General features: G+C 47.2%; 1 protein-coding gene across 3 annotated transcripts in view; it reads left to right on the forward strand.

Moving 5' to 3' along the window:
• The window catches only part of DNAAF4 (dynein axonemal assembly factor 4), a 36,071-nt gene that overhangs the window by 14,926 nt on the left and 7,367 nt on the right, over positions 1-13,778 (forward strand). The window contains exons 1-6 of one of the 3 annotated variants that reach the window (XM_066636311.1): positions 1,642-1,786; positions 4,477-4,624; positions 5,837-5,970; positions 7,556-7,778; positions 8,428-8,573; positions 9,518-9,627. In XM_066636311.1, the coding sequence (XP_066492408.1) occupies positions 1,658-1,786; positions 4,477-4,624; positions 5,837-5,970; positions 7,556-7,778; positions 8,428-8,573; positions 9,518-9,627 (890 nt within the window). In that variant the 5' untranslated portion in view covers positions 1,642-1,657. Of the gene's footprint in view, positions 1-1,641; positions 1,787-4,476; positions 4,625-5,836; positions 5,971-7,555; positions 7,779-8,427; positions 8,574-9,517; positions 9,628-13,778 lie in introns of those variants that run through there. The other 2 variants (XM_066636309.1, XM_066636310.1) reach the window with 2 other exon arrangements.

Below are 13,778 nucleotides of genomic sequence, written 5' to 3' on the forward strand. Positions count from 1 at the left end.
CAGTCCAGTGAAAATGGGGTTGATATTGACCTTCCTTGCAGCTAATGTTACTGGAGTTGTCAAAAATTATTCTATGTATGCTGTACAGATGCCCCATTCCCCCCTCCAAACATCCTAATGCCTGCTATCCGCACTTTTATTTATCATTGGGTGACAAGCAGCAAATATGCAAATGAACTTTTCCTACTGTAGAGAAGTTCTGTAGTGGTCAAAGGCACAAGAGCTCTGCCAGGAAAGAAACTAGCGGCACTGAAGGCTTAGTGCAACAGCAGGTACACTGCAGATAGTGGGCAAAGGTTCCTATTTGTATTACTAGGACTATTTTGGAATTGGTAGAGTGCCATCATTCATTTGTCCTTGTGACCGCAGTTGCATGGTTCTCTAAAGGGGTTGTCAATGCCAGTTGTGCAGTCCTAGTACCATCTGCCCACAAGGTTGAATTGGGAAGTAGTTGTAACCAACTCAGAAGATGGGCTGCTTAGGAACTTCATCATTCTCATTTTCTCTTTGGGACTGCCAACCAGTTGAAAGGTATGTATGGCTTTTAAACAATGGGTTACTTGCTGAAGACAAATGTCTTAATTGCAAAATAATGATGCCCTTTTTTAGAATCCTGGAGGATGGAAATATGTTGAATAAGCAAAAGTCATCTTTCAATTCTGCGTCTGGGTCGGTCGTTTCTCAGCTTTTGATTGTTGTCAGCCCCTAGGGTCTAGATTCAGTATTGCACAAATTTGAACCTGCAGTAAAAGCTCTGCTCAATCAACTTTACCACGTGATGCTTGCAGCCCTGCTGTTTTTATATCCTGAACCAAAATCCAGTCTTGCCTAACTGGCAGTGGAAGCAGTGCAGCATTCCTTGGAGAGCCAAGCCAAGAAGAGAGTAACCTAAATGTGCTCTTAAGCCTTGGGCAGCGCAATCCTAACTTGTGCTGGAACAATCAGGCCGGCAGGTCTGTGCTGTATGCAGCGCAAGATTTGGGCTGTCTGTACTCGGCTCAAGGCAAGGAGAAATTTTTCCCCTTACCCTGGGGAGAGCCACAGCAGTCCAAATGATTACTGGGCTGGGGCACTTTCCTTATGAGGAAAGGCTGGGTTTTGTCCCAGTGGGTGGATCCTGGTTCTGGTGTTGTGTGAGAGGGAAAAGAACATCCCCTAATCCAGTCTATCCATCACCACATCCTGTGGCAAGGGGTTCCACAGGCTAACCACATGCTGGATAAAGAAATATTTTCTTTTGTCTGTCCTCACTCTCCCGACACTCAATTTTAGTGGATGTCCCTTGATACACACATGCACTAAAATTGAGCGTCAGGAGAGTTAGCACAGACGAAAGAAAATATTTCTTTACCCAGCATGTGGTTAGCCTGTGGAACTCCTTGCCACAGGATGTGGTGACGGATGGCTGCATCAGCACTAGTAAAGTGGTTAGGAATGGGGCCTCTGCTGCCACGGACTAGCACTCCTACAGGACATACTAAAAGAAATGGACTACATTTCCCAGCATGCCACAGTGGGGAGTGCTAGACAGCCGCTCCCGCTGAACGTAGTTGCCGCGCCGCACGGGCATCCCACCGGAAGTTCTCGGAGAACTTCCTGGAAGCCGTATCCTGGCAACGGCGAGCTTGTGAGCGTGGGCAACGGCCGATTCTGTACCATGCCGGTGTGGCTGCGCGACTACACCTGGGAGCAGACGGCCTCTGTTGTGCACCTGGCCCTGCGCGTGCCTGTGCAGGGAGCCTCCTGCGGGCGCGCCAGCGTCTTCTGCACGGAGCGCTACCTCAAGGTGGGCCGCCGCCGCCTCCTCCAGCCCCCCCTTTAAGGCTAGTCTCTGTGGCGGACGCCGGGCTGCAGCCCCGTTTCCTCACGAGGAGCCCTGTGGTTGAGCTGGGGGAGTTCTCGTGCCCTCGAGGAGAGGCTGAAGTATGGGGGGAAGGGCCTGTATGTATATATATATATACATATATACACACACACTCACACACAAAATATTGAAATGAATGGGGACCCACCTGAAATTGGCTCGCGACCCACCTAGTGGGTCCCGACCCACAGTTTGAGAAACACTGATATATAGGATTTTTGCACACGCACATAGGATTTTATATACAGGGTGAACAAAAAATAGGTGGACAGTAGGTGGAATAGGGTTTGTGTTAGGGTTATACTATAATGGAGGTTGTCTGGAGGTTGAACTGGAATGAATGGAGGTTCATGAATGGACCAATGGATTAATGGTTCATGAATGAATGGAGGTTGAATGGAGGTTGAACTGGAGGTTGTCCATGACTTTGTGTACCTTGGCTCAACGATCTCCGACACTCTTTCTCTCGATACCGAGCTAAAGCGCATTGGTAAAGCAGCTACCACGTTTTCCAGACTCACAAAGAGAGTCTGGTCCAACAAGAAGCTGACGGAACATACCAAGATCCAGGTCTACAGAGCTTGCATCCTGAGTACACTTCTGTACTGCAGCGAGTCATGGACTCTTCGCTCACAACAGGAGAGGAAACTGAGCGCTTTCCACATGCGCTGCCTCCGACGCATCCTCGGCATCACCTGGCAGGACAAAGTTCCAAACAACACAGTCCTGGAACGTGCTGGAATCCCTAGCATGTATTCACTGCTGAAACAGAGACGCCTGCGTTGGCTCGGTCATGTCGTGAGAATGGATGATGGCCGGATCCCAAAGGGTCTCCTCTATGGAGAACTTGTGCAAGGAAAGCGCCCTACAGGTAGACCACAGCTGCGATACAAGGACATCTGCAAGAGGGATCTGAAGGCCTTAGGGATGGACCTCAACAAGTGGGAAACCCTGGCCTCTGAGCGGCCCGCTTGGAGGCAGGCTGTGCAGCATGGCCTTTCCCAGTTTGAAGAGACACTTTGCCAACAGTCTGAGGCTAAGAGGCAAAGAAGGAAGGCCCATAGCCAGGGAAACAGACCAGGGACAGACTGCACTTGCTCCCGGTGTGGAAGGGATTGTCACTCCCGGATTGGCCTTTTCAGCCACACTAGACGCTGTTCCAGAACCACCTTTCAGAGCGCGATACCATAGTCTTTCGAGACTGAAGGTTGCCAACACTATACTATACTATAATGATGGTGTTCATTATAACTATGGCATTTGTATTATATTAAATTATATTTAATTGTATTAGCAAATATAACTGTATATGTAATCTCAAAATATAAATGTATATGTAATTGCAAAATAAATGTTATCATTTACTGTCACCTACTTTTGTTTCACCCTGTGTATATAAAATATGTGTTTCTCAGACTGTGGGCCGGAACCCACTAGGTGGGTCCCCATTCATTTCATTATTTCTTTTTTTAATATATTAGACTTGTTGCTACTGTGGTTATATCACTGCATTTGGGGAAATGTTACAGACCCATACTTTTAACAGGCTACTCTATGCTTTTAACAATGATAGTGAATGGGACTTCTGGATAAGTGTGGGTAGGATTGCAGCCTAGGATTGTTAAAACTTGTCCTGCTTGATTATGCCACTTCCAGTCATGACATCGCTTCTGGTGGGTCCTGACAGATTCATATTCTAAAAAATGGGTCCCAGTGCTAAAAGTTTGAGAACCACTGATATATATGATAATTCTGTGAGTCATCTCCTTTGCCCCATACTTCAGCCTCTCCAAAGTGTTCCAACCCCCCCCCCCCACCCAAATTGTGTGGGTAGAAGGTGAGGTTATAAATCTTTTAAATAAAAAAAAATAAACATCTTTTACATAAATAAAAATAAGCATTTACTTATCCTGGATAAGTATGTGTAGGGCTATAGCTGTCCTATGAGCTGTGTCCAAACTGTGAGCTGCAGCTCCCCAAGGAGCCATGGAAACCAGTCAGGGAAGCTGCAGAGTCTTCACTAAAAACCTGCTGCCCTAAACAATGTATAGGATTGTAGCCCTAATAGGGAGCTGTGGCTAATGGCCAGGTAGGTCAAGTAAAACTTTGGGAACCACTGGACTGTAGTCTTAGAGAGGTAGTTATGGTGACAAGATAGAACTGCCAATGTTTAGAGGCAGCCTGCCATGGCAGAGCAAGGTGGGAAACTGCATTTGCACCCTGCTTATGTGCTTCTCATTGAGGCATCTGATTGGCCACTGTGAAAACAGGATGCTGGACTAAGTGGACCTTTGATCTGTTCCAGAAAAGCAGTAGTTCAATTCTTATATGTATTCTGTATTCCCAAAAAAGGGGGGGGGGAGAAACTGAGAGAGTCATTTTGGGGCTTGTCCATGCTTTAACATATGTACTATTTGGAAAGAATCACACTGGACAATTCTGTGCAAGTACAACAAGCTGGGATATAAGTAAGCAGTTCTGGAATTAATGACTTGTTTAAGAGTAATACTGACAAGGTGTTGTCCAAACATATTTCTAAAACAAATGTATATTAATGTGCATGTTCAACTATTTTGAATTGCATATTTATGTCCATGTTTAATTATTCTTAGGTAAATTTTCCTCCATTTTTGTTTGAAGCCTTTCTGTATGCTCCTATAGATGATGCTCACAGTACAGCAAAAATCGAGAATGGCTCAGTTTTCTTCACCCTCTATAAAAAAGAAACAATCATGTGGGAATCCCTTATTATGGAAAATGGTGAGTTTTTCATTGGAAGGACTCAGTTTAATTCTTACATGGTTTGCATCTGTAGATGGGGCTTGGAAAGTTCCTTGTCTGAAACTCTGGAGAGCCACTACTAGTTAGGGAGATGATACTGAACTAGCTGGACAAGTGGTGTAGCAGGCTGGAAACAGTAGGCCCCAGGTACCATGCTGGAGAGTCACATGCGATCCGGCCAAGATGGTGACAGCTGCCTCTCAATTGGGAAGCCACCAAAAGGGGCAACCACTGCTGCCACCTAAACACTAAGAGGCCACTGCTAAGTGTTTTGGCGGCTTCCCAATTGGCTTCTTGAGAAGTGACTGCTCAGAGGTTTGCTTAGTTGCTGCTTACTGTTCTCGTGAGTGCTCATAATAACAAGAAACAGTGATTCGGCAAAGCTCCAAGCAGTCACTTTTTAAGTTGATTGGGAAGCCACCAGAATTCCAGCTTCTAAGAAGCAACTGCCCACTTGCAGCTTTGTAAGTTGCTGCTTCCTTGTGAGCACTTGAAAGAACAAGAAGCAGCAACTTGGCAAAGCTCTGAGCAGCTATTTCTTAGCTCCACCTCCTAGTGGCCTCCACTTTGCCTTCCACTCTCCCTGCAAAGAGCTCCTGAAGTTTGCAAGCATTTGTAAATATAGGGATGTCACTAAATTTTTTTCTGGTGGCACAGGTCCCCTAATAAAGAATTAAAAAAAAAAAATCTTTATTTTTCTGGAGAGAAATGGGAAAGGAAGGAGAACATTCATCAAAGTTCATTAGGGCTACCTCATTATGAGAAATGAATCAATTTTTTTTGTAAATAAAGGAATATATAAAAACATTTACTTGTAAATAAAGAAAAATATTTCTAGATTTCCTTTTTTTTTAAAGTCATGTAAACCTAGATGGGTCCAAATAGACTATCATTTTAAAAAGTGGATGCTGGTACTAAAACATTCTGGAACCACTGCCTTAAGAGATTTGGTAGGTCTGGCATTTGAAGTCTCTTGTTTGTGTTGGTCCCTGTTTTCCTTGCATTCTTCCTGAAGTTGGTGGCAGGCAAGGGACCTGAAGCTGTGCCAGGTTCACCATTGTTTGACTTGGCTTTCTGGCTCATGGGGTCTCCTCTTCTTTGCAACATCTTCACTGCTTAATGCTTCCATGGCTCACCTTTCTCAGGCCTTGATTGCATCATCATATATTTGACTTTCTTTTTTGTTTTAAGATGACAAGAAGAAAATGCAGAAAATCCGAGAGGATGCTGTGCTCAAAGCCCAAGAGAATGCAAAAGCAGAAGCAGAGGCAAAAGCAGTTCAAACACGAGAACATCGCAAGTTAGCTCTGGATGCCACAATAAAGGTAAATTTCTGCATGCAAGAAAGACAGCAAACCAGAACTTTGAGTAATTAACAAATATTATAACTGTTTGTTGGAAAATGTTATTTCAAATGCTACAATTTGCATGGAAGCTTTAAAATGAATATCTTCTAGAACTGTAACAATCATATTTTGTGCCCTATAACTTTTGTTTATCCTTATTTCTGCCACTTTCAATTATGATGAAATCCCATCTCCTGTCCCCTGCTTTTGAATCAGTATGCAGTTCCCTTGTAACACCTATTATACATCAATACCTTGCACTTTTGTCAGGTTAGAGACCAAAGCATGCATGAAAGTAAAAAATGGATGGATATCCATAGCCTTATTTTGCTTGCAAATTTATTCTGGCTGGCAAAAAAGTGTAATTAACTGTGTTACACATGTGAATGTACAGAAACCTTAATAAACAGAAATTAAAGAAAAATAAACATAAGAATGTCAGCAAATGCCATGGAAGGTTGGATGAAATCGGAAAGCACACGGACAAAATTTGAAATGTGTTATAATTGAAAACGGTTGAAAGAGCAAAGTGATGAAAGTCAAGGTACTACTGTATCTCATTCGCAGGTGAAACACAATCTTATATCCCAAAGGACTTTCTTGATCCCAAAAGACTGTTCTTCATGTCAGAACCCCATGCTGTCTGACCCCACCATCTTTGGACCCCTTCTTTGCTCTCTGTTTAGTTCAATTTAGCCTCGGCGATTTAATCCCTTCCCCGCATCCCAAGAGTTCTCATTGGCTTTTAATTGTGGACCAGTGGTCAGTAGCTCTAAGAAAGTGTATCTTATGATTGGTCACAGAGGCTGAGAGGAATGAAATTAAAGGGGTAGCAGAGTGAGTGAGAGAGATAGGTTGGTGGTTTGGGAGAGAATTGAGTGACAAGAGGTTCTCAGAAGAGGCAGATGATGGGGAAAGAAAGCTTAAGAAGCTGCTTCTGAACAAGGAGTCCAGAGTGAACTACTCAGTGCTGCCTTTGATTGTGATTAAATAGGAATGCAAATGCTCTCAGGCCTTTAGAGTGAGGACTTGAAAGAAGACTTCAGCATGAGCTTAAAGAGTCCTGAATCTGCCTGAAGGTGGAGCCAACCTGCTTTCCAGGATGTGTGTGACTGGGCTGGAGATAAGAATGGCTAAATTGTTTAGAAAATTGAACTAGTCAAAATTGAATACCATCTCTCAATTGTGACCAGAGTACCCTTATAAGTAACAGAACATCAAAGCAAATAAAGCAACTTATTTTGTTGGTTCAATTGTATGATTGCTCCCATCCAGTTATGAGGGAAGGTTATATGTGGCAGCAAGTGGTTCATAGTCATTGTGGGGAAGAAAGGAGGGAGCTTTGGGAGGTCTCTCTGCCTCATTGCCATTAAAATGGAATTTCCTTGCATGTGATTAAAGTGGGTGGAATTTTAGAATCCCCTTGTGATAGTGTTTAAAGAATCATGGGGGGGGTTAATAAGGAGGGATGTGAATGGAAGAGATGGGTTGTGAAGGGCTCTACAACTTACAATGCCATATAAGTGATTGTAGAACAGTGTTTAAGATGACTGTGATTAAACAGCTTGAAGATGCAGAAAGACAAAGAATAGAAGAGCAAAAAGAAGCTGAACGGAAGAAAGCCACTGAGGAGCTTGAGAGATGGAAAGAGCAGAATGAGAGGCAAAAGAAGGTGCAAGAGAAAGACTGGTCACGTCAGGAGCAGAAAAAAACACCAGGGAAACTCAAGCAAGAAAGAAGTACAACAAAATCTTCAAATCAAGGAACATCTAATAGAACTACAAGAGGTAAAATATTCTCATTGGATTAAAAACAACTTTCAAAATGTGGACATCCACCTTCTTGAACTTGCGGAGGCATTTTTAATCTGCCTCCTTCCCAGTATCTTCCCAGGGTACAGCTTTCTTCTTGCCCACTGATTCCAGCAGTTTTTCTGGTTTCCCCAGCTATCAGCAAAATTGTTTGCTCTCTTGCGGCATCCCCTACTGAAAAGAGTTCAGCGGTGGGTGTCTGATGATTGAGTGTGTTTACTTATGTGATGACTGGGCTTCTGCATAGGGGCTTCTGCAAACTCAGATCTTGCCTCAACATCGGATTCTGCCTTTATCAGAAAAAAGAAAGTGAAGCCAGGTGATTCTCATTTCTCCATGCAAACACCCATCATTGCACAGGCTGATGAACAGCTTCCACTCTCCATAATGCATGCAGGATCTAAGGTGCAGAAATCAAACCTCGGAAGACTCCCTGCTTCCTTGGAATGTTAATGCTGCAGGCTTTTTAGTTTTACATAATCTATTTTAATACCTACTTCTAAATGGCCAGGAAGTAGTAGTTTATCATCTGTTCCAAACTACTCATTCCCTCTCCCTTAAGATATCCATTTACTGCAAATTGATACTTTGAAATATGGTGGATTGTGGTGTTTAATTATTGCAGGTGGAAGTACTGGAAATATGTTTTCAGAGAAGTTAAAGGAAGAGTCTGTCCCAGCTCCTCGGTCTGTCAGCAGCATCCAAATAAAATTCACCCCTCGAGTCTTTCCTATGGCTCTAAGAGAATCTAGGATTCCAGAAGAGGAGGAGGTAGGAAGCATTAGCTGCTTTGGGGGTGAAACAGGCTTGGAGTTGGTGTTCTTCACCACTTTTTTTCTGAAGAGTGGTAACTGTCAGTTTTTCTGATGTCATCCTTGGAACAGTACAGCTGTGGAGCATTTATTGAAAGAAGGAAAAAAGAAACAACTGCTTTAATATGTTATAAAATGATATAGAGGTAAGGGAGTTGTAAGTCACTAGTGGCATAATGGACATTATCCAGTAGGGGCTAGTGATACTTTTAGTCAAATTCCGCTCAGCATTTGAAATACGAATTTTGGAATGATGCAGCTTTATGTGTTCCTTTGCTTAATTTACCTATTAATTTTGTGATGTGTGACTAGCATAGATTAAGGCTACAATCCTAATCTCACTTTCCTGGGAGTAAATCCAATTGAACACAATAGGACTTACTTCTGAGTAGACCTGGTTAGGGTTGTGCCCTAAGTGGCTTCTGTCCACCAAACAGCTGTGGAGTGTTAGAACTGTGAACCTTACCACAGTCAAAAGCATGTAATATGTTAGCACCAGTGCTTCTCTGGAGAGCCTTGTTTTTCACCATAAAAGTTGCAAGTGATCAAACCCTAGTTAAGCAAGGCTATTGGCCATGATAGCAAAATAGAGACTCTGTGTTTAGAGGAAGTGTACATTGACTGCTAGTCAATGGGGGAAACACTGGTTGCATTCATGCTTTCCCTGTGGGCTTCCCAGAAACATCTGGTCAGCCATGCATATAAACTGGACTAAGACTCAACTCCTTATAAAGGGACCTTTGATCTAATCCAGCAGGGCTCTTATATTGTAAAGTCAAAATGAGGCAGGTAAATTTATATAATAGAATTGTATGGTATAATACCATGCAGTGACATATTTACCAAACATGAGTGTATTATTTTAAAGCATGAAGTAATGCTTTATGTATCTTTTACTGACAGTGGTTATGTAAGCAAGCAGAGGCTCGCAGGATGATAAATGCTGACATTGCTGAGATAGAGGATTTAACAGAAGAAGAGAAGAACCCAGATTGGTTGAAAGACAAGGGAAAGTAAGTTTAGATGTTGTTTCAAAGGATGTTAAAATCACATATGCTACACATAATAATAATGTATTGCAATTTGAAAGGGAATGAAAATTTTAAAGGTGCTAAGCTTTAAAACTCTAAATAGTTTGGGGGCAGGGCATCTGAAAGACCACCTTTCCCCATATATGTGTAGTTATTCAACATCTGAGATCCTCCTCTATGTCCCCTAGGTGTCCACAGGAGATTGCCCCAATAAGTTGTAGAGTTGCGGTGCCTTGACAATGGAATGGTCTCAATAATACCAGTGGATAAGTCAGTTGGGTGCAGAAGTGTGTGTGGAGTTTAGTGCAGGCTAGTGATTTCTGTGATCCTTCTAAACCTGTGCAAGAATGTATTTACGTATTTTATCATTTTAACCAAATATGAACATCTGAAAACATTTCTTCCTCTCTCCTCAGAGATAGCTCATGTTTCTCTGAGGCACAGTTCAGCTTAAAGAAAAAAATGAATTGTGTTCTTTAACAGGCAGCCCAATCCTGACTTGCACTGGCACAGCCAGGCTGCATGGCCTGTGCTGTAAGCAGCACAGGTTAGGAGGCAGTTGAAGGTCTTCTCGGGGTAAGGGGATATAATTTTCCTTGGCTATTTGTTTTGGCATAGGAAAGCTGTGTGTCGGGGTTCCCTTTCTCCCACAGGCCCCCAACTTACCCAGGGAGAAGACTTCTGGGCCAGAGGATCAGGGAGGAAGCCGGTGGAACATGGGGCCACCTCCCCATACACTGCCTGGGCTCTCCTGTGGGTGGATAAGTGCAGCGGAGGAACACTGCATGCCAACCCCCCCCCCGCTTCCTCCTTCGCCTTGGAGGAGGGAGGGGGGGAGACAGGCCATTCGGCTGCTGGGCAGCCACCCCTCCCCCATCTCTGGGGAGAAGGGGAGCAGTCCCCTGCCCAGCCAGCCGGGACAAGCCTTGCCAGGCAGGGCACCTGGCTATGATGTCAGGAACCCACGGCTGGACCTCCCGACGTCGTCTGCAGAGCTACAGGACCCAGGTGGGCAGGGCCAGCCCACCCCCCAAAGGCAGAGACCAGAGCAGAGGCAGCAGCCTCCCCAGCCATCTCAGGAACAAGGATGGCAACTCCAGGTGAGAGAGAGACAGAGAGAGGAAGATGAGGAGTTGTGGTAGTCTCAGGGGAGGGCAGTCCCAGAGACACACCCTTTTTGTACCATCCCTGTGAGGGAAGGGGAGGGGTCAGGCGCCTGCCCTACATAAACCTGGAGGCCAGGGATGACAAGGCAGTTAGGAGAGCAGACAGGAGGTTCTGCTGACAGCAGCCCCTGCTCCTGACTCTGGCAAATGCTGCCAACCCAAAGAGGAGAAGCCAGGTGACACAACCCCCCCCTTTCTTCTGGTGAACTAGTCTGAGACCTCCACAAGGGGGTCTCCCTAGGAAAGGCGGGGTGGGCCAGCCCCCTCCCCTCCCCTCCCCCTGCAGGGAGGCCTTACATCTGGTGCCGTGACTCGGATCTTGCCAGAGTCCAGCAGGGTACGGCCCCCCCATCCTGACTGGCGGAGATGTTGGATCATTCCGACTTGGCCCAGTTTGGGAAGTGGCTGATGGAGCACCAGAGTCAACTGCTGCAAGAGCTATACCACCAGTCTCAGGCCGACCAAGCAGCACTCCTGCGGTAAATCGAGGATGGACTTGCAGCTGGGATGGCCACCAGCACAGCTGCTGCCGCTCCAGGTGGAACCCCGCAGTTCAAGGTTGCCCGCCTCTTGCCAAAGGACGGCATAGAGACTTATTTGACCACATTTGAGAGGATGGCCACGTTGGCCCGTTGGCCGTGCACACAGTAGACATGCACCTTGGGCCCTTATCTATCAGGACCAGCGGCCGCCGTGTGGAGGACAACGCCACCCGAAGACCTTGTGAACTACGACAGGTTGAAGGACGCCCTGTTGGACTGTTATGGAATATCGGAGGACTTCTTCCGCCTCCGATTCCGTGCTATCCGGTATACCCGGGGAAGCCGGCCCCGGGCCATCATTGCCGAGATGCGAGAAGCGGCCCTGAGGTGGATGAAGCCCACCACTGAAGAGGGTCGTACCATCGTGGACAAGATGGTACTTGACCAAGTGTATCACATGTTGGCCCCAGAATCCTGACTTTGGGTTAGCCGACACCGACCCGCTGACCTGGGAACTGCGACGAAGCTTTTTGAAAACTTCCTAGATGCCGAGGCCGCTGAAGATCGTCGGGACCCTCGGAGTGAAACACACGTCGCTGCAGGTACTAAGGGTGACTCCCGCCCCCCTCTTGATGGACGGGCCTCGCGGCCGCTTCTGCCACCGGGTGGACCCGTGACCCCACGGGTGAGGACTGACCCCCGAGAGGGCCATGGCCCTCCTACCTTCCCCAGTTCAGTCTCCCAGGCTCAGACCCCAGGGACAGCCGCCCTCACTGCTGTACATCTCTGGAAGACCGGGGGAGGAAGCACGGCATGGCCCCTGCTACACGTGTGGGCAGATGGGGCATTACAAACGTGACTATCCCTTCATGGAATGTGACCTTGCTTGGATGGTGGCAGGTGAAGGGCGGGCCAGACCAATGCACCCGGCGCCCCTCGTCATGAAGGTCAGCCTGGGACAAAGGAAAATAACGGCCCTCCTGGACTCGGGCAGTGCCGTTTCAATGATTCGGGCTCATCTCCTACCCGCTGGCCTCCCAGTACTCTGCTGGACGAATGAAGCCTGCCTACACTGACATACCCAGTGCCTCCCAATGGTGAAGGTAACTCTACGCTACCAGGACCAGGCGCATGAGGTTGAGTTGGTATGAACAGAGGAGCTCCCCTACCCCATTCTTCTGGGTCGAGACGCGCCGACCTTTCATGGTCTGGTGTGGCACGCCATAGAACAGGCCGAGGGAACTATTCTGGCCATGGAAGAGGAAGACCGAGGCGAAGGACCCTTGACTCGGGTGATGCCGCCGAAGGTGCTACTTGACGCCCCCACGGAGGGACTGGCTGCCGACCCCTGGTTCTGTCAGGCGCAAGAAGAGGATCCAACCCTGGCCGACCTCCGAGACAACACCGCAGTGAATGAAGGGCAGGTAATTGACCCCAGGTGGGCAGAACGTTTTCCCCGGATTGAGAGGTAGGCTGGGCTCTGGTGGTGGGTGGCACCTTCCCGGGAAAAATGCAGCTTTGACAAGCAGCTGGTTGTCCCCCATGAGTTTAGTCCGATGGTCTTGCACTTTGCCCATGATGCTGACTGGACCGGACACCTGGAGTCGTGGAAAACGGTGGGCCGGGCTTTGCGTTACTTTTTCTGGCCCTCCTTGGTCCCTGATGCCCAGGCGCACTGCCGCACCTGCCCTATTTGCCAGAAGGGGAATACCCCACGACCACCCTGGGCCCCCTTGTGCCCTTTGCCAGTGGTTGGCACACCATTCAAGCGCGTTGCCATGGACTTTGTAGGGCCACTGCCAAGGACTGCTAGGGGATACCATTACGCATTGGTCATGATGGACTATGCAACCCACTGTCCAAAGGTTGTACCCTTTCGGGGGATGCAGGCCTCTGGGGTTACTAAGGCCCTGATGCACCTGTTTGCCCAGATGGGGCTCCCCAGTGTGATATTGACTGATAGAGGGAGACCCTTCACATCAGGGGTGCTAAAGGCTTTGTGTCAAACCTTGGGCATCAAACAAAAATTCACAGCCATCTACCACCCCCAAACCGATGGCTTAGTGGAATGTTTCATTCAGACCCTCAAGCAATGATTTGGAAGTTGGCCCTTGACCGACCCACCCGGTGGGACTTGTGTCTGGATGCAATCCTCTTTGCTGTCCAAGAGACCCCCCCCCAAGCCTCGACCAGCCTCACTCCTTTCGATCTGCTGTATGGCCGTTGGCCCCACGGCCTGCTTGCGATACTCCAGGATGGGTGGGCTCCTCCAACACCGGCCCCACCCCTACCCGTAGGGGAGTACATGACCCGACTCTGAGAGACCTTAGAGACAGCCCAGGCCTTGGCTCAACAGAACCTCCAATGCACCCAGGACCAACAGAAGCGTGACTATGACCGAACCGCCCAGGTACGTTCCTTCCAAAACAAGGACCAGGTCTTGGTGCATGGGTCCCTCTTCCCAAAGCAGCCGGGAAGACCCTGG

This window comes from Tiliqua scincoides, chromosome 8 (genome assembly GCF_035046505.1).
Source record: "Tiliqua scincoides isolate rTilSci1 chromosome 8, rTilSci1.hap2, whole genome shotgun sequence".
Taxonomy (NCBI): Eukaryota; Metazoa; Chordata; class Lepidosauria; order Squamata; family Scincidae; genus Tiliqua; species Tiliqua scincoides.